The sequence below is a fragment of the Microtus pennsylvanicus genome, chromosome 21, assembly GCF_037038515.1.
Source record: "Microtus pennsylvanicus isolate mMicPen1 chromosome 21, mMicPen1.hap1, whole genome shotgun sequence".
Classification (NCBI taxonomy): domain Eukaryota; kingdom Metazoa; phylum Chordata; class Mammalia; order Rodentia; family Cricetidae; genus Microtus; species Microtus pennsylvanicus.
In genome coordinates this window covers 35576062-35597560 of record NC_134599.1, presented here as the reverse complement: position 1 = coordinate 35597560, position 21499 = coordinate 35576062, and the positions used below count along the sequence as shown (strand labels likewise).

At 46.1% G+C, this 21499-nt stretch overlaps 1 protein-coding gene across 1 annotated transcript in view; it reads left to right on the top strand.

Moving 5' to 3' along the window:
• The window catches only part of Kcnk12 (potassium two pore domain channel subfamily K member 12), a 65416-nt gene extending 55536 nt beyond the window's left edge, over window positions 1-9880 (top strand). The window contains exon 2 of the mRNA XM_075955061.1: window positions 4800-9880. Coding sequence (XP_075811176.1) covers window positions 4800-5701 — 902 coding nt within the window. The 3' untranslated portion in view covers window positions 5702-9880. The remainder of the gene's footprint in view (window positions 1-4799) is intronic.
• Window positions 9881-21499: the final 11619 nt, after the last annotated feature.

The window sequence follows — 21499 nt, the reverse complement described above, 5'->3', positions numbered from 1 at the left end:
TTGACCTCTTTTTTGAGAAGCTTGGTATCAGTCTGTAAAGACTGTACCATTTCTAAAACACCTCATTCTTAGCCCCATTGTCAAACCATATTTTTAAGAAAAAGATACTGAGGACTAGACTGATCCCCAGAATCAAAAATAGTGATGTAGAAGGGACATCATATAAGTCTTGTAAAACCTCATGCATGGTGTAAGTAAAGAGACTATTGAAATCTTGGACAGTCAGGTTGTCTGACATATTGCCCTTTTAATTTAGAAACTTGTGATTTACATTTTGGATATTAAATCTTACCTGTGGTTTAATGAGCTGAATTAGGTACAATAACCATTACCTGCTCGTAGGTGTCACGGGCCACCTAAAAATTGAACCCAGCTGGGCCTATCGGTGTACCTGGCGTCATGTGACTGGTCTGAATCTGACTTTAGAGTGAAATGCTGTGAGATATGCTTAGATTAAAAATAGTTATTTAATAGAAATCACAGACTGAATGCACCACAGTGGGCTCTGATTGGTCAGCAGTCACAGGAGTACAGGGACAACAAGATAACAGAAGGCACCCAGGAAAGCCTGTATCTTAGCTGAGTTTCCATGCAGTGCGTGGCACCAGGGCAAGCACACGGGGACAGGAAGCCACTTGGAGGTGTGTAATGAAATAATAAGAAGAAACATGGCCAGTCTGTAGCAAGAAAAGCCACCGCTGAGTGAGAGTTCTATATCCGAATGAGCTGCTGGCTCCGTGCGCACAGGCTGTGGTTGAGGTGGGCTGAGCCGGGCATGCCCCAAGCCTGGCAGCATGCAGCAGAGCTGGAGTTTCTAAAAACCAAACAGTGGGCACCAGATGATGATGGAAGACACAAAATAATCCCACACCGGTCAGAATTATGAATAATAAAATGGCTATTTATTTCAGGGAAAAACTTACAGATCACTGTCCTAGATAACAGTCCTCTGCAAAAGCAAGAACAGAGTCTAGCAGCCTGACGTGGGAGCGGGAAGCAAGAGAGTGAGCACAGGCTTTACAGCTGCTTTTTACAGTATCAGAGACCACACCCAAATGGGCTGGTATCTTAAAGGCTATTGGCTGACGGGGCGGAATGTGCTCCCACAGCAAATTTCTAGCCTTTCAGATACCTGGGGGTGTGCAGGGAGTGGGAGTGGAGGTGTCCTAGTTGTCAAGCCTGTTTGCCTATTTAGTAAATCCAGTGTGTCTAGGTCTAGCCCGACATAGTGTTGCGCACCTGCAATCCCAGCAGTGTAGAGATAGAATAAGGGATCCATGGTTCAAGGTCAGCCTTGGTTATATAGTAAATCCGCAGCCATCCTGGACTACATGAGATCCTGCTGATCCTCCACACACACACACAAAAACAGAAAAGAGGAAGAATGAGGAATTACATGCCACCGGCTGTCCTCAGTATTGGGATGTTAGCTGGAAAATGGGAAGAATGGAAAGTCCAATTCAGCATTCTTGTGACTCGGATAAACATCAATTTTCCAGGCTTGGGATTTTTCACTTCTTTAGGAATTTAACAAAGGAATCCCTCCTCGAGAGGTTGTCCCTGCCTAAGCAGCCATCACTACAAACAAGTCCCAGTGCAGGCCAGGCTCTCGCTGTCCTCCTCCCTCACTAGTGCAGCGAGGGGCAGGTCAATATTCAGGTCCCTCAGGTGGGCATGGAGCTCAGTGGCAGAGGGCTTGCCAGCCTTGCTGCAGGCCTGGCTACAATTGCCAACGGTGACAAAGTAAAACAAAACATCCAGTTGTTTTCCTCTCAAACACTAATAAAATAGGCCTTAGGCTTTAATAGGCATGTTATAACAAAAGCAGATTAAATATCTTCCAGTTTCACACTCTAAAAATCAAGAGCTCTTTCTTATTGTGAGAAAACACACAAAATACACAGTTAAAAAGTTGGGTGTGAAGGTAGTGGGGACGCTTCTGAAGCTTGGTTCCCACAGGCATGGAAATGTGTGGTGGTCAGACAGCTCAGACTCCATGCACCAAGATAATCAAGACCTCGCTCCTCTTTCTCAAGCAACTCTAATGGGCACACTGTGGGGCAGCCAGGCCTCCTGTGGGAAGCCATTAACAAAACCTTTAAACCCCAGCTTTCCACAAATAGGTAGGCATGTTACCTCTCTTAATTATAAGGACTGAAAAGAGTAAGCAGCTGCCTGGGCCTAGGGCAGACCTTCCAGGACAAAACTCCAACCATAGACCAGCACCACAGGACCCAGCTGGGCCAAACTGACAGTGGTCCTGGGGAGAGAGAGAGGATCAGGATGAGCAAGGGTGACTGACAGTGGTCCTGGGGAGAGAGAGGATCAGGATGAGCAAGGGTGCTTGAAAATGGGCTGGGTTAAAATGGGCTCTGGAGACTGTTTTTACCAGACCATATTCCTTGATAGAGCAGCAGAACTTTTTTTTTAGGAACCTGCAGGTATCTGTAAGACAACTGGAACAGATTTACATCTTGATGCCACAGCACAAGGCTATGGCTTTAGGTTAAAAGGTGTGAACATTTTAGAAGACAATTAAAGGAAATTGGAAACTCTGAACCTCTGAAGATACATCTGAAACCTGTTAATTTTGGACTATGAAGCCTGTGGAAAAGACACATCTGTCTGTACTTTAGCAGGAAACTTAACAAATGAAGTAACGAGCTCCCAATACCCTAAGTCACCAAACGCCATCAGACCGATCTGAGAGGGGTAGGTAGGCGAGCAGTAGTGACCTGGCGTTTATTTTTTGCTGCACAGGTAATCCCAAGTCTCTCCATAGTCTTTGGCAAACACCAGTCTTAGAAGCAGTACTTGCCTTTGGCTGCTGAGTCCAGGAGGCCTGAAGATTTTCCTGTGGGGGTAGGGTTCAGTCTACCTGTCTTGGCAGGATGAGATGATCGATCCCCCCAGTCCAGGAAGCTGAGGTGGAAGGCAGCTTTGTGCTGCATGGGTTGGCTTTGCCATACCCAAAGGCAAGCCTCCAGACAGGTCTTCTTCAGCCATGCATCTTCTCGGAGGAGATACAGGATGCTGCAGGAGCTGGCATGTCTCTGTCATAAGAAGCTCTTTTTGTTAAGTGCCCTAATCTCAGATCTGTAAAGGCACTTGAGAATCAGGGTACCAATATCTGTTAGGTGTATCTAAATTAGACATATAAGTTAAATTTGGACATACAGTTTACCCAATCAGTTACAGCTTACCAATGCCAGTAAAGGCAAGAAGATTAGAAGGAATATTTTAGTAAGTTAAAGAATTTTGGAGGCAGAATGTCTCCTTGGTAGGTCCAGGGCATGTGGGTACTCTTACCAAAGATGGCACTGAGGTTTTTCACTTTGACTTCAACCAAAAATGTTGGCTATTCACATGTTAGTATTTTTTCCAGAGCTGTTATAATCTGGAGTTACAAATTTTATAGATTTTAAAACAAACACACAGACATAAAACAAGGATACTGTGGCCACATGATTTATACATATATATTAACAGACAAACAAACCTTTTCCCAGGAAACTGTGTCAGCTGACCAACTTTGAAATCCTGGCGTATAGGCTGCAGGAGCCAGGCAAGCACACAGACGGTCCCACTGAGGACCAGATCAGCAGGTGCTGAGAGGGAGAACAGAAATGTAAGGACAGAACACCTATGCAGCTCAGAGTGGGAGGACAGGGGAAAATCCCAGCGAGACAGGTCACATGCCAGGAATGCAGACAAACTGCAAACATCGAAGAGAAGTGGGGAGAGGGGTGGGGGAGGGGCAGCAGGAGCACAGCATCCAGAAACCATGGGCATATGGGGGGGAGGGGGGTTGTTTCACACCGGCAAAAACTTTAAGGTGTTAAGGGACGTAAGGTGTCGGCCCCAATTTAAAAAGGTTTTGTAAAAGGCAGCCCAATGGTGTTTGGAGATCAGGCCTCGAATTGTAAGTGGACTTTTTCAAGTCCATGCCAGGATTCACAGCCTAGAGCAATGTGTCCACTGTGGTAGACTTTGGGTCGGAAAAAAACAGAGGGGTGTGAGAAATACTTTAACAGGACGTCTCCTGATAAAAGAATCCCATAGGGACAAGGTGAGCCCTTGTCCTGGTCAGGTCGGGTGCCTGGCACAGCCCTGTCTTCAATAGGACAGCCTGAAAATCGTATGAGGCCCTGAACCTCTAAAGACAATGAGTGGAAATCAGAACTTACCTAGATGAAGCTGATCATAGCCTGGCGACCAAGAACAGGTGGGGGGGGGGGCGCGTACACATGGCCTTGGGCCAGTGAGAGAAACAGCCCCCCTTGGTGGGACCTCCAGATGAAAAGTTTCTGCGCCCCAATAAACCTCTCCCCCAACACAAGAATCCAAATCAGACCAAATCAAATTGAATCAGAAAAAGTCCATGTTTAATGGATATCAACACTCCGGGGTGGCCTTCCAAACCCCAGAGATGAGACTGGGAAGGAAGACCAGAAAACCAAGTGTTTGTTCGGGGGGGGGGGGCAATTTAAATACCCTGTGGGAATGGTCTTGAGCATCTCTGGGGAGGGGTCATCGTTTGGCGGGCTTTCTCAGGGGTGGAGTCTGGACTGAGGCAACTCCCAGGGAAGGGGCCTTGGGATAGAACTTCCACCCAAACATTCCAGACTCTTTGGGTGTCAGGGGGCTGGGGTGAAATTTCCACCCAAACACTGTCCTACCCACACCTGATTTAAATCAGCAGAAGTTGGTTGATTCCGCAGCATCTGTATTCGCCTGCCAAGTGCTCGCACCAGATAGAGACTACTTGCCCTAGCTGACCCTGACTCTTATCTCCACAGGTTTCGGCATGACCACCCCAGCCACAGTGGGTGGGAAGGCCTTCCTCATCGCATATGGACTGTTTGGCTGTGCGGGGACCATCCTGTTCTTCAACCTCTTTCTGGAGCGCATCATCTCTCTGCTGGCCTTCATCATGCGCGCCTGCCGAGAGCGCCAACTGCGCCGCAGCGGCCTGCTGCCCCCCACCTTCCGTCGAGGCTCCGCACTGTCGGAGGCCGACAGCCTGGCAGGCTGGAAGCCCTCGGTGTACCACGTGCTGCTCATCCTAGGCCTGTTCGCCGTGCTGCTCGCATGCTGCGCCTCGGCCATGTACACCAGCGTGGAGGGCTGGGACTACGTGGACTCGCTCTACTTCTGCTTCGTCACCTTCAGCACCATTGGCTTCGGGGACCTGGTGAGCAGCCAGCACGCCGCCTACCGGAACCAGGGGCTCTACCGCCTGGGCAACTTTCTCTTCATCCTGCTCGGCGTGTGCTGCATCTACTCACTCTTCAACGTCATCTCCATCCTCATCAAGCAGGTGCTCAACTGGATGCTGCGCAAGCTGAGCTGCCGCTGCTGCACGCGCTGCTGTCCGGTGCCCGGCGCGCCCCTGTCACGGCGCAATGCCATCACTCCGGGTTCCCGGCTGCGCCGCCGTCTGGCCGCGCTAGGTGCCGACCCCGCGACCCGCGACAGCGACGCCGAGGGCCGCCGCCTGTCGGGCGAGCTCATCTCCATGCGCGACCTCACAGCATCCAACAAGGTGTCGCTGGCGCTGCTGCAGAAGCAGCTGTCCGAGACGGCCAACGGCTACCCGCGCAGCGTGTGCGTCAACACACGCCAGAACGGCTTCTCGGGCGGCGTGGGCGCGCTGGGCATCATGAACAACCGGCTGGCAGAGACCAGCGCCTCCAGGTAGAGCGGCCGCCCGCCCCCAGCGCCGCGGACCCTGCTCGGGCTGCGCGCCGTAGGGCGGGTTTGCTTCAGTTCTTCTCTCCGAGATGGCGCTTTCTTAATCTTTATCCAATAAAAACGAAACAAAAAAAAAACCCACAAAAACAAAAAATGTTTTCTAAAGAAATACTATTTGGCCAGGCCTGACGTTATCAAGGGCAAGTTTAAGATGAGACTGTGATCTTTTGAGTCCCCTCTTGGAGAATCGTGGCCGCCAACAGATTTCTCTTCCTGGAAAAGAGAAAAAGTGGCACCCCAAATCTACCCCCCTCCCCGCGCCAGTGCATTCCTGGGCTTTGCAGACAGGCACCAAAGCCTTCCCCATGCGCATAAGCAGCTGGCAACCCCGAAGCATATGGTGCCGCCTTTCATGGCTCTGAATTACCTCCTCAGCCTTTAGAATCCTGGCCCGGCCTAGCAGCTTCCTTCTGGTCGTCAGAAGTGATATAGTCACAGTTTTGACAGGTGGGGGTAGGGAGCGCCATATGTTGCCTTCCCGTGTATATATATAGAACAGCCACTACACACCGGGAACGGTGTAGTATTATGCAATGAGAGGAAACAGCACCAACCAGCGGTCGGTGACATCTCCCCCCACACTTGGAAATTCCAAGTGGTGAGGGGCTTAGCTGGCCTTTTTCAGCCCGCAGCTAGTCCACTTCGTGAGTTCTTCCTGTATAAACTCAGAGGGACCTGTAGGGAGAGGCGCTCACTGATTGGGAGTCCTGCTCTGTGCTTCGGGGAGATCTCAGAAATGAGCCCCCGACCTTTTCAGTCACAAGCTTCACCGGCAGGGCCGCTTCCTGTTACTAATCAGGACTGGTTGTTTCGTCTCAGATAAGATTTTGTTATTGTTGTCTTCTTAACTATTGTTGGCCAGCTCAACTCTTTCCCCCTTTTAGAGAGCCTAGAGGTGCAGCGCACAGCCCCCATCCACCTCCTTTCCGATTCAGGGCTCTGCCCTCTACCCCCACGGGGGGGGGGGGGGGCGCTACAGCACCAGAAGCCAAAAGAGCCATATTGCAAATGCCAGGCCATTAAACTCCTGTGCCTACCACATAGTGTTTAGGGGCAGGCACAATGAGATCACATTCTGAGCCCTGAGCCCTGTGTGGTCTCCAAATAACCAGGTGGGTCTATTTTTCTCTGCATACTCTACACTGGAGGTGGAGGAGGCAGGAGGGATGGAGATACCAGAACCTACGGATGGGAGGGATGGTGGGATAAAAGTGATGTTCTGAAGAGTGGTCCTCAGGCTGAAGGACAGAACCTCCCAGACTCCTGCTCTGCAGAGGGAAGTCTAGACACCCAAGGCTTCATTGAAATGGCAGAATTTGAAAGCTGTGAAGGAACACACCTCTGCCTTTTTCTCATCTAAAGAAATGTCACCATTTAAGAAAAGTGTCCGTTCATGGCGTGACCTAATATACAACACTTCTGGTAGGAATTTTTGCAAGCGTTATCACCTGAATACTATCTGTCTCCCTGGCAGATGTGCCTAGAGTGTGTGTGCACATATGCACACACATACGCTCACACACACATAACATTAAAAACCATATTTGAATGCTGAACTCTTCTTTCCCCTTCCAGTTTCAGCTAGAAAGAAAAAAAAAAACCAGGCACGGGGGGTTTACTTTGGGTAATTTGTAGTCTTGGTTTGGGGTTGGTCTCTAAACACGGGCTTTATTCTGGTGTAAAAACCAGTGAGGTAGGGCTGGCAGGAGAGAGGCAGTCTTACTAAATCTTCAAGGGGGAGACCTCTCCAGAAGTCATACTTCCGGGATCTACTGTGTCTGTCCATCAGAACCAGCTCATAAGCTAACATCTGAAAAATGGCTTTGGTCCCAGCAAGTAACTACACACTCTTAAGAGACTTAAGTCTCCAGTATAGAGCTTCTGACAGGACCTGGACGTAAGGCACCAGGCTCATCCCTTTAAAAGAGAAACAGATTAAAAAGCATTCAATTAGAGATGTCACCTAGGCAACGGGAAATAACTTGGGGAGCTGAGCCATCCGGAGGGGGATGTAGAGATTCCCGTGGCAGAGGCATCTGGACCAGACAAAATAGCAGTTTGCCCATTGGGAGGGAGCTTGGCAGCAGCACAGTGGGACTTAGGCTCCGCCACCAAGTCATCATGTGATAAGACATCCAAACCACCCTTCTGACAAATGCATAGCACTGCACGGAATCCTGCCTCCTTGGGAGCAGGGGAACAACCAGGATCCTCCTCCAGGGGAGAGAACACTAAGCACTCCTTAGCAGCCTCTTCTGTCACCATGCTTCTGAGGCTCCCCTGAGTTGCCTATACCGCACAGCCTTAGCGGTTTTCAGTTCCTTTCCTATGCATCATTGGTTTTGGAAGAAAGCAATTGGCTACGGTTAGAGCAAAGCCTCTCAAGGAAGCATAGGCACGGTTGGAGGGGGCAGGGAAAGGAAGCCCCCTCTTTCCCTTCCCTCTCATGATGTCCCAGAGAAATGTCTGTCCTCCAAGTATCTCGGGATCCAGTGACACATGTACATTGTTGCCCCTGTCCCTCTGGGCCCCATCACACAACACCAGTCTCAGTCCCACTATGTGGTATGACATCCCATGATTCTCCTCTGCGCAGACCAAAGGATTCAGTGGCCCAGATGCCTGGGGGCTCCTGAAAAGCTGGGGCTTCCCAGGTCGGGGAACTTGATGGAGCAATAGAGTTATGTGGTATGACTTCTTATTTAAGAGAACTCGGAAAAGCAAGAATAGGCTCCCCTATCGTTTAGAAACAATGACATTGCTAAGGGCCCCTTTCCTAAGAAGGGCTCCATGTCCTTAGATGGCAACATCTCTTCCATGGTTCTCAACAATCTCACCAATGTTCTCAACTCCTGTGGGCTGCCGTTCACCTGCCTAACCTCAGGTCCACATTCACAGTGTCCTACTGGGTTGTGGGTTCCTGTAATGACACAGTAGGATTCCCATCATCTTTTGTCTTCTCCTTGTGGCCACACAGAACACAGAAGCCAGGGGCTGAGACCCAGGCCCTCTTAAAGTTGAGCAGATAAAGAAGCCACTGTCCATGTCATTGTTCACTAAAGCCACATAGTCCGCCCCTGTCTCTTCTGAATGAAGCCCAAGGTCCTGGTGGGATGGTCTAAGGGCTAGGCAGCCTCAAGCCTTCAGCCCTGGAGCAGCAACAGGGAGCCCTGGCCATTGCATGCCATGCACAGGTGTACCCATGCACAGCAGCCTTACAAACAGCCACTAGCCCTTTCCTCAAGGGGCCCTCCCAGGTGGGGCCAGTTGAAGAAGAAACCATTTCCCTGTTTAATTCTCTAGAGATCTCCTTGGGTGTTGTTCCTCTCCGTGTCAAGGAGTTTTGTGTACAGTGTGCATGTGTTTGTGTTATACAGAAGCCAGCATCCCATTCCAAGCCCACCTCTAAAGATAGCTGGTCACCAAGACTCCCAGCAGGCTCCTCTTCCTACAGGTTCTAGGGTGAGGGTACCTGGGCCCTTATTAACAGAGGAGATGTTTCTGGGGGACTGATACCAACAGCACTCCATCTTGTCTGCCACCATAGGGCCTGTGGGCCATCTGGGTCTATCTTAGTGTAACCTTTTACATTCTTAGGGAAAAAGAAAAGCACAAATCTCTATCAGTGTCTGGGAGGCCCTGCCACGTAGCAGCTCAGGGCACTTCAGCATCCAGAAGAGATGCTGGGCTTGTCTGTCTATCGCTAGGGTTGTTGGGTGACCCTGAAGGCTCCTCCTGTAGAGTGGGAAGGACCTTCTGAAGCCATTCCTGGCCCCACAGACATGTGGCCTAGATCTGGTGACCCTGGAGAAGCCCGGGCACCAGCAGGCATCCTGCCGTGTGACATCACCTAATGCAGAGCAAAGCCAGCCTCACTGTGCACTGAGGAGAAGCGATGGCCTTTCTGCACCAACCTGACCAGAGACCCCCCCGTCCCTCCTCCCAAAGAAGCTGGCCCTGGCTTTACAGCTCATTCCTTATGCTGCGTTCTCTGGGGAGGGGTTCCAGCATGCAGGCGAGCCTACAGCACTTGGAAACAACACTTTCTCCTCTGAGCAGCACTTTGCTGAGAGAACACTCAAGGGTAATTAAATTATTGATGAATAAAAAGCAGCCTGCCACCCTTTGTGCTGTTTGCTTTCTGTCTGGTTAGAGCTCCTCTTACTTCTCACACTGCCTGTACAGGCCCTTCCTCCTGACTTCCTGCTCACACTGCGTGTCCAGGCCCCTCCTCCTGACTTCCTGCTCACACTGCCTGCCCAGGCCCCTCCTCTGGACTTCCTGCTCACACTGCTTGCCCAGGCCCCCTCCTCCTTACTTCCTGCTCAAACTGCCTGCCCAGACCCCTCCTGACTTCCTGCTCACACTTTCTGTCTAGGCCTCTCCAGACATATGCCTGCCAAATCAGAGCTACCCCTGGCCCAGCCTGAGCTGAGGTTGGTAGAGTCAGGGAATGAACTGAACCTCAAGCATGCTCTCAAACCTGGTTGCACACTTGATCCTCCAAAGTATGTGTGAAAAAGTGCTGAAGCTAGGCCCTACCCAGGGAATGGAACTGCCATACCTAATTTTCAGGGGTCATACCTCATAAATGCTAGAGAGCAAATTGGACTCTGCTAGCAGAAGTTCAAAATAATAATTCTACTAGCTAACAACAGGTAAGAGGTTTATTTCCAGCACAGAGTCCCTCAGCGTCCGCGTCCCTGTCATATCTGCCTATTCCCACACCATCCCACGGACCAAGGCACTTACATTCCGGGCAAAGAAAAGGTCTAGACAGATGCCTCCCTTCAAGACCATGGCCCAGAGACAACACACGTCACTCATTCTCTATCAAACCAAACTTGTCATATGACCTAACATGGCTACAAGCGGATCTGAAACCCACTTTTCTTCAAGTTAGCCATGGACTGCTGGGGGGAGGGGGGACACTGTGCCTCTGCGGCAGGGTCTCTAAAAGCTCATGGCAAGGCCAAGTTTGTAGCTCTTTGTTATTGCTGGTGGGATTCAGACTCAGTGTCTGTCTTGTTATCGCTGGTGGGATTCAGACCCAGTGTCTGTCTTGTTATCGCTGGTGGGATTCAGACTCAGTGTCTGTCTTGTCACCATCTCTTCTCCCGGCAACTGTGCCCCTATCAACAAGGTTGTCTGGAAGGAAACTGCCAAGGGATTCTGGGAAACATAGTTTTTAGACTTCCAGCCTCTTTTTTGTAAGGCAAAAACTGTTTTGTAAAGCAAAAACAGTTTAGAGGCAATGTCTTAAAATTGGGGTTTCTATTGTCAAGAGACACCATAACCATGGCAACTCTTATAAAGGAAAATATTCAATTGGGCTGGCTTACAGTTCAGAGGTCTAGTCCATTAGTGTCATGGCAGGAAGCATGGTGGTGTGCAGGCAGATGTGGTGCTGGAGGAGCTGAGAGTTCTACATCTTGATCCTCAGGCAGCAGAAGGAGACACTGTATGCTGGGTGTAGCATGAGCATATATGAGACCTCAAAGACTGCCCCACAGTGACGCACTTCCTCCAACAAGGCCACGCCTCTTAATAGTGCCACTCCTTAAGGGTCATGCATTCAAACACATGAGTCTATGGGGTCAAATCTACTCAAACCACTGGAGGCAGCAGGTATAAATATATACCAAACACCATTTGGGTAGTTCACAAATTCCTGTAACTCTGGACCCATGGGATCCAATACCCTCAGAAGACTTCTGTGGGTGCCTGTGCACATGTACAAACATACACACAGAATGACACACACATACACATAAATGATAAAGATTTATGTGTATGTGTGGCTCACCACTCCCCTAGGACACCTTAGCCACCACTAGGCAAAGATGGTTTACATCCCAGTGTTTATTTGGTCAGCAGTTTCTATGGAGACAAGGTCTCACTGTGTTGTGTTACACAGTTTCTATGTAGACAAGGCCTCACTGTGTTACACAGGCTGTTACACAGTTTCTATGGAGACCAGGTCTCACTGTTACACAGGCTGTTACACTGTGTTACACAGTTTCTATGTAGACAAGGTCTCACTGTGTTACACAGGCTGTTACACAGTTTCTATGGAGACAAGGTCTCACTGTTACACAGGCTGTTACACTGTGTTACACAGTTTCTATGGAGACAAGGTCTCACTGTTACACTGGCTGTTACACTGTGTTACACAGTTTCTATGGAGACAAGGTCTCACTGTTACACTGGCTGTTACACTGTGTTACACAGTTTCTATGGAGACAAGGTCTCACTGTTACACTGGCTGTTACACTGTGTTACACAGTTTCTATGGAGACAAGGTCTCACTGTTACACAGGCTGCTGTAAGCGCTTGGACTTGGGGTACCTCAGCCTCCACAGGAACTACAGAGCCATCGTTCCCCTCATGCCCCGCTTCATTTTGAGGGGTTCATTCACAGAGCACTGTTGGTATCCAGATGGCAAGGGACCGTCAACACTTCTGACCTGGCTCTGCCTCTACATGACTGCAAGAGTGGACTAGAGTAGGGTTCTTTTCTCATGTCAGCAAAATAAGGGGCTGACCTTTGGTCTCTGTTACCCTAAAGCTCTGATGGCCAAGGGAAGAGGGGAGAAGTGCAAGGGATCTCAGGGGTTCTTGGCAAGAACCACACGTAGCAGCATCTACCGAGTGTCTGTCTAGCTTGAACAATTTATCCCATCTCTATCTCCATTGGCTGGGTACAGCAGGACCAGTCACTTGGATGCAAGCCCACTCTGAACAGAATAGCTCCCTGCTAGGGTGAAGCTTCATCATCCCACAGCCTAGAGAGTAGCACAAGCTCCAGGTTCTTGGTCTCTTCAGTTTCTGTACCCAGGGGTCACATAAAGCATTGTTCTCTGGACACATGCTATCCTCTAAGGCCCCACAAGCAACACACAGATACTTATGTTACATGGATTTAAATTCAAATTAAATTTCCAGTCTTGGACTGGCAAGACGTTCAGCAGGTAAAGGGACTGAAGTTTGATCCCTGGACTCCCTACAAGCTGTCCTTTGACCTCCACACACTCACTGTGGCATGCATTCTCCCACCTACCCTACACACAATAAATGTAATAAACTTTTTCCAAATGCCCAATCTTCAGTTGCAGTAGACATGTGTGGTCAATAGCTACATGTCACTCACAACCACCAGGTGATGGTTAAACTTCATTGTCCGTTTGCGATCTGGAATCTCCTAGGAGACACACCTCTGGGCACGTCTGTAGACGATGAACAAATGTGGGTGGTATCATCCCACGGACTGGAGTCCTGGGGAGAATAAAAACGAGAAAACAAATGAGCAGTCACCTTTCCCTTGCTTCCCAGCATGACTGCAATGTGACCAGTGACTGTCACTCTGACCAGTACAACTAGGGCCACTGACTCCTATTAACAGGACTTCCCCACTAGGAGGGTGGCACCCACACACCGTAGCCAAAATACACTTTCTCCCTTGAGCAGCTTTGTCAGGCACCATGTGCGACAGTGCCAGCTCCTGGTCAGCACAGGCTAGTGTGTCTGTCCTTCCAGAGGCTCTGTCACAGACGGATCGCTAAGATCAGAAGCCTGAACTCAGGGGCAACCTCGGGGCAGAGGAGCTGACGTAGATGTCTTCCTCCAACCCTCACATCCTACTGTGGCCCCCTCTACCTGCAAATGGCTTCTTCTCCCTTGTCCCCAGGAGGGTCCCAGGCAGTGTTCATCATATGCATCCGTACATTCACAACCATACCCCACAGCCAGAGTATCTGGTCACCCATCAATTTACATGAGTATAAATCCATAGTCTAGGGACATGACTGTCTATAATGGGAGCGTCCTCCCACCACAGCTGCCAAGACTGTGGGGCATGTATGCTTACAAACATGCCAGCATTGGCCATAGTACCCACACACATACACACACTCCATACAGCTACATAAAAGCCTAGGTCTAGGTGTCATTGAAAGACACTAAGCAGAACTTTATGCCCCTTCAATTCAGTCACTCACTGTGGAGTGCAGTGGCATGTTGTAGGAGCTGCAGTCTGTGTTCCTGCTACCCCAGCTCCTGGTCACCTGGCTAGCTTATGCCCCGAAATAACAACACACAAACTGTATTCTTTTAAACACTGCTTGGCCCATTATATCTAGCCTCTTCTCGGCTAACTCTTTTTTTTTTATTGAGAAAAGGAGAAAAAAAAAACAAGTTTCCACCTCCTCCCAGCCTCCCATTTCCCTCCCCCTCCCCCCACTCCTTTCCCCCTCCCTCTCCAGTCCAAAGAGCAGTCAGGGTTTTCTGCCCTGTGGTAAGTCCTAGGTCCTCCCCCCTCCGTCCATATCTAGGAAGGTGAACATCCAAACTGGCTAGGCTCCCACAAAGCCAGCACATTACGTAGGATCAAAACCCCGTGCCATTGTCCTTTGCGTCTCATCAGCCCTCATTGTTCGCCATGTTCAGAGAGTCCAGTTTTATCCCATGCTTTTTCAGTCACAGTCCAGCTGGCCTTGGTGAGCTCAATGGATCAGCTCCACTGTCTCAGTGGGTGGGTGCACCCCTCGTGGTCCCGAATTCTTTGCTCATGTTCTCCCTCCTTCTGCTCCTCATTGGGACCTTGGGAGCTCATCGGCTAACTCTTACACCTGGACCAGCCCATTTCTAATAATGTGTGTAGCACCCCAAGGTGCGCTTACTGGGAAGATTCTAGCCTACGTCCATCTTGGGTCGGAGCTTCATCGCGTCTGCCCAGAGAGGAGAGCTATCGAGTCTGAGCTCACTTCCTCTTCCTCCCAGCATTCTGGTCTGTTTACTCCACCCACCTATGTTCTAACCTATGAGGGCCAAGCAGTTTCTTTATTTTTTAACCAATGATCTTCCTCCATCAGTGGTAGAGAGGAACCCATAAAGATCCATTTGCATAATTGCAGGTGGAGGTAAATTAATATTGGCAAGGATCAGGTCATCCCATCATTCTCCAGCCTGCTGGAGAAACACCTCTCCTATGTGCATTCGAAGATCCAATGCAAGCATTCTGAGCCTGGGACTCTGTGGGCCCTTCCCAAGCCAACTCCCTAGGATGGGAGAGGCAGCCTTGGTCCTTCATCTTAAGGATGCACTCAATGACCAAACATCCACTTCAAAGGCCAAGGTCCTTATATCTCAGGTCAATATACCTCAGCACCAGGACAAATATACTTCCTGGCCAACTTGGGCCTGTCACAGAAACAAAGGAGCCTCCCAAAGAGGGAAAAAAGATGGGGTCGTACTCAGCCATCTCCCAGAGAAGGCACATGCAAGTGTAATGTCAAGTCGAGGAAGCCACGAGTCCACCTTTGTTTTGATAACAGAAATCTATTTCCTCCACAATATGACGTAAAGCAGCAATGTTTGGGGAGGGAGGAGACACTGCAGGTTTAAGCTATAACATAGTGAGTGTTTTCATTCACACTGATTCAGACCAGAGTCCCACTACATTTCTGAAATCAGGATTTTTCTGTATAACCCTGGACATCCTGGAACTCTGCTGGCCTCAAACTCAGAGATTCACCTGCCTCTGCCTTCCAAGTGCTGAGATTAAAGGCATGCACCACCATTGCCCAGCAACCAGTTTTAATATCTTGAGATGAGAACACAATCCTATCCAACTCTTTCTGTGTGGGGACTGTCTGCAGTGAACTTTATAAAGTGCCAAACAGTGTCCAGCACAGACAATGAGTACCACTTCCTTTCTTCCTTTCCTTGTGGATCCACAGTCCTTTCCTGTACCAAGCCTGATTATTCAGAACTAGTCACCCATTCACTCATCTATCCACCCACTGATGAAGGAGTAAGTCACAAACAATCCCACACCAATTTGGAATTATGATTAATGGGATGGTTATTTATTTAAGGGGGAAAAACTTACAGACCACCGTCCCAGACAACAGCTCTTAGTGCAATCAGGAAGGGAGCCTAATCGCAGGAAGCGGAGCCAGAAGCCAGAGAGTGAGCAGAGGAAAGTGGCCGCTTTTTTAGAGAGAGAGACCATGCCCCAATTGGCTGAAGGAGCGGAAGGAGCTCCTGCAACACCTCCCCCTTTTGTTTAAGTAAGAGAGTTCTAAACCTACTATGAAATTATATACAATAAGTACATATATCCTATTCTAACTAGCTTAAGTCTTGTGTAATAAATAAGTTGGCCAAGTCACGAGAGGAAAGTAACTACAATTATATAGTCTTTAACCCCATCAAAGATCTGACAAGGGAAATAATGTTACTTGGGTAATTAGGAAGTTACAACAACTTCCAAAACATGCATCAAATCACAGAGACAACTAGCTACCTGGGCAATCACCCAAAGTCATGTTTGCAGCATTGAAGCAACCAACTTTGGCTAAGGCCTAACATAACTGACATACCATTTTCAAAGGCAAGCAACTTTTCAAAACTATCTTACCCTGTCTTGGCAGGATATGACAGTCCTGTTTTATCCATTTATGAATACTCTGTATCTCTGTCAGTGGTTGAGGTATGGGCATTTCTTTGCCCAAAAGCCAGTTCTGCCAAAAAGAAAGGCTCCAGGTGGAGTGTCTTTGGTGCTCAACATTCTTTTGGGAATAGATCGGTGTTGCCAGGAGCAATTGTGACTCACTACCATGAAACTGACTTAGATTAAGGGCCATTCTCTACAGCTCTTTGAAGAGGTTGAAGATTATCTATCTATACTGAATATAATCTCTATGTATCTAAAGAACCTGATTAGTCTAATTATAAATGACAAACTTAGATGACTATTGATCTATATAATTCTCAATACCTATCTAACTTAAAGACTAAGACAATAAACAACTGTGCAATAAATGAGGACAATATGACCTCCAAATATAAACAATGTACAAATATACAGTGCAATATGGTAAATATATATCAATACATAAACAATATATAAGTATCTTAATCAGAGGTAGAAATGTACACTGCAATATGGTAAATATATACTATATATATTAATACAATATATATCAATATGTAAAAAATGTTTTAAACAGAGGTAGAAACATGCATGCATACAATAGTCAATATAATTTAACTTTGTATCAATATACAAGAATCAATACCAATATATTTGTCTAAAAACAGTAACTCACAACTACAAATCTATTATCCCATCATCCAATTATCCCCTTTTTTTTCGCAAAAGATCCCTGAGCTTATAAAATTCCTCCCCTAACCCCCCAACCCTCAACCGTATACTAATTATAATCAACCCTTAAATGATGTCCCTAAACCCAAAGACAAACTTTGGGAGAGGGGACGTCGTCCTCTAGAATTACTTCTAGCTGTCATGGGGGTGACATTCTTTCTGGGGGAACCTGTGAAAGTACAATGATGATTAAATTTCAAGATCAATGTCTTTTAAAATTGCAAATAGTCTTTGAGTATTATGTGCAGGTCTGGCCAGAATGTTGTACAGGATGTGCACCATTTCAGCTAACCGTCTTGTGCAGCTAGTAACCAAAACAGGTCTTGTAGTAGCACTATCATATCAGGACATCATATCAACCAGGCAGAGTTGTTGTTATGGGCTCCATCTTCTTCCTGGAAACTTCAAATGTCACTGTAGGAAAAACTCATTGTTCATTGTGAAAAACTTAAACATTAATCATATAGACATATATAGACATACATATATTCAATGAAAGGCATGATAGATATATTCAATGAAAGGTATGATAGATATGAAGAAAAGCAAAGATGTTTTAAAAACTCATGTTTCTTTCTATCCCATATCATGGCTCTTGACATGAGACAGAAACTCCAGAAAGTCTGGGTTTTTCTCTTAACAACAGGCTTGGAATTAGAGAGGGGCTGAGCCAGAGTCCAACTCCAAAACCAGCTCTATAAATTTAGAAATATGATTTAGTATATTTTACTTACGGAACCTCTTCAGTTTTCTTGATAGTCCCTATTGGGCAGTTATTTTTCCATCTGTCAGTATTCAAACATCCAGGGTCCCAAGAATTTTTCAAAGATGAATGTTTCCTGTGGAGATAAGAACAGAACCCTGCCCCCATTCTGCATGTTTTTCTTACCACCTGTATGAATATCATCATTGTGAATGAGCTGTCATTTCACCTTTCCAAGAGGTTTCCCCTCTTCAAATCGAACCTTTATTAATTTTGATGGTATCCACAATTTTTGTTCTCCTGTGGAACAAGAACAAAACCCCTTTTCCCATGTAGCACATCTCCTGGCTTCCATTGAGAGGTCAGCACATCTTTGAAATAAATCAATTGATTTAGTTCAGCAGACTTTTCCAGTATCCAATGCCGCTGTTGCTCCTTTTTCATCAGTATTAAGAAATTTCAAGGTTAATAAAGAAGTATGCAATCTATTTCTGGGGGTATTTTCCATCCTTGTTTGTTCAGCATATCCTTTATAGTATGATTTGATCTTTCTATAATTGCCTGACCTGTAGGATTATTTGGTATACCTGTAATGTGTTTTATATTATAATAATGAAAAAAGCGTTTCATTTTCTTAGATACATATGCTGGACCATTGTCTGTCTTTATTTGTGCAGGTATACCCATGATGGCCATAACTTCCAATAAATGTGTGATTACTGAATCAGCCTTTTCTGAGCTCAGGGCAGTAGCCCATTGAAAACCTGAATATGTGTCTATGGTGTGGTGTACATATTTTAATTTACTAAATTCCATAAACTGAAACACATCCATCTGACAGATTTCATTCCTTTGAGTACCCTTTGGGTTACTCCCTGCAGGCAATGGTGTTTGATTATAGAAAGAACAAGTAGGACATCTCTTTATAATGTCCTTAGCTTGTTGCCATGTAATGGAAAATTCTTTCTTTAGGCCTTTACTATTGACATGATGCTTTTTAAGAAATTCTGAGGTCTGCAACATGCTTCCAATCAATAATTGATCAATCTCAGTGTCACCTTGTGCTAGAGGATCAGGCAGACCTGTATGGGACCGGATGTGTGTTATGTACATCGGACAAAGCCTATTCCTGATTATGTCTTATACCTGGATAAACAATGAAGTCAACTCTGTATCATCTGGTATAAATTCAGTGGTTTCAATATGCAAGATAACTCTTTCTGCATATTGTGAATCTGTAACTGCATTAAGAGGTTCTTTAAATCCCTTAGCACCATAAGAATGGCATATAATTCTGCCTTCTGGACAGAATTATAAGGGCTTTGTTCCACCTTACTCAATTCATCCGACTTGTAACCTGCTTTCCCTGATTTATTTGCATCAGTATAAAACATACGGGCTCCAGTTATTGGAGCATTATGTACAATTCTAGGAAGAATCCAAAAAGTTCTCTTTATGAGGTTAAGTCTATCACTTTTGGGATAGTTGCTATTAATTTCTCCCAAAAAATTAGCACAAGCTCTTTGCCATGGTTCATTGTCTTCCCATAACTTTTTTATTTCCTCAGTAGTAAAAGGCACTATAATTTCTGCTGGGTCTATACCTGATAGTTGACAAAGTCTCAGCTTACTTTTTATAATTAATTCAGAGACTTTTTCCACATAAGTTTTTAATTTTTTACTTGGTTTATTAGGTATAAATATCCACTCTAAAATAATATCTTCCCTCTGCATTAAAATCCCTGTAGGAGAAATTCTGGAAGGCAATATGACTAGGATGCAGCTAAGATTTGGGTTCACCCTATCCACATGTGCCTCCTGTAATTTTTCCTCAATCATTGTCAGTTCCTTTTCTGCTTCAGCTGTCAGTTTTCTGGGACTATTCAAACTTTTATCACCATCTAAGGTTTTGTTTAAATGAACTATTAGATCAGGTGTTATCCCAATGGCTGTCCGTAGACTGGAAATGTCTCCTAACAATCTTTGGAAGTCATTAATAGTCCGTAACTGGTGCTTTTTGCATCCTAATTTTCTCTAACCATATTCTGTAACCTAGATAATTAATAAAATCTCCTTTTTTAATTTTTTCAGGGGGAATTTGTAATCCCCATTTAGGCAAGACTTTCTTTACTTCTTCAAACATCCTTTCTAAAGTATCTTTATTTGAATCAGATAACAAATGTCATCCATGTAATGATAAATTATGGACTTGGGTAATTGCTTATGAATTATTTCCAATGGCTTGCTTACAAAATATTGGCACAATGTAGAACTATTGAGCATACCCTGTGGGAGGACAGTCCATTGATATCTCCTAGTAGGCTGAGAATTATTATAAGTAGACACTGTGAAGGCAAATTTTTCTCTATCCTTTTCTTGTAATGGTATAGTGAAAAACAATCTTTCAAATCAATAACTATTACCATTTTTTTGGTAATAGAGAAGGCAAAGGAATTCCAGATTGTAGTGGGCCCATAGGTTGAATTACCTTGTTGACAGCTCTTAGATCTGTCACCATTCTCCATTTACCAGATTTCTTTTTTACAACAAACACAGGAGAATTCCAAGGGCTGGTTGATTCTTCAATATAGTGAGAATCTAGTTGCTCTTGTACCAGCTGTTCCAAAGCCTGTAATTTATCTTCAGCTACAGGTCACTGTTTGATCCATATTGGCTTCTCAGTTAGCCATTTTAAAGGTAGGGCTGTTGGTACCTCTAAAGGTTTGCTATTTGCTGTATGTTCTTGTACAGCCTGAATGGCTGGTGACCTTTTTCCATAATACCTCATCATATCTTTCCCAGAATTATGAGTTCCTAGAATGACAGGAATGTTAATCTGGGTATTCCATTGCTATAGCAGGTCACGGCCCCATAAATTTATTGCAATATTGGCCTTTGTCTTCCTATTTGCCCTTCAGGCCCTATGCATTCAACCCATTTTGTGCTTTGTTTTACATGAGATAGGGTTCCAATTCCCAGGAACTGAACATCTACCTCTTGAAGAGGCCAATTCGGATGCCAAGATTCTGGAGTAATGATACTTACATCCGCACCTGTGTCTAATAAGCCTTCAATAAAAATGCTATTTATATAGACTCTTAGCTTTGGTCTTTGATCATTAATAGAAGTCTGCCAAAATATAGGTTTACTCTGTCCTAGATTTTCGACTCATCCTCCACATGTAATTCATCATTTAGACCAGTATTACTATTTACAGCAGAAATTGAAGCCTTTAATTTTCTTGGTGAGGCACATTCTCCACTGTGACTGGGAATGACCGGGCCACTTCTGGCTTGGGGGCCTGCGAGAGGTTCCTCAAGGGGTTTCCCAATGGTATTGGGTTGCCTTGTCTGTCGGTTGTTGACCTGCATTCGTTGGACCAATGTCGGCCTTTACTGCATCTCCTACATATACCTGAAGGCTGAGGTCTCCTATTTTTGTCATTCCCAGAGGAGATATTATTCCTAGAAATTCTGTGCCTGCAATCCCTTTTCAGATGTTCTAATTTACCACAATTAAAACATCTGGCAGTTTCATGTCTCCTCATTGATTTGGAAATCACTTCTCCTACCCAAGATTCATCATTATAGCCAAACGTCCCAACATTCATCGTATGCTGAATCCATTCATCCATAGGTGCTGATCTAGGCTTTAAAGGCCCAATTATCTTTTTGCAATCTATGTTTGTATTCTCAAAAGCTAGAGATTCAAAAAATAGTCATCTAGCTTCTGGGTCTGTTACCCCTATGTCCAGAGCCTTAATTAATCTTTGCAAAAAGTCAATAAAGGGTTCTCTCTGTCCCTGCCTAATCCTGGTATATGATTCAACCCTTTTCCCTGGATCTTGTATTCTATTCCAAGCATTTAAGGCTGCCT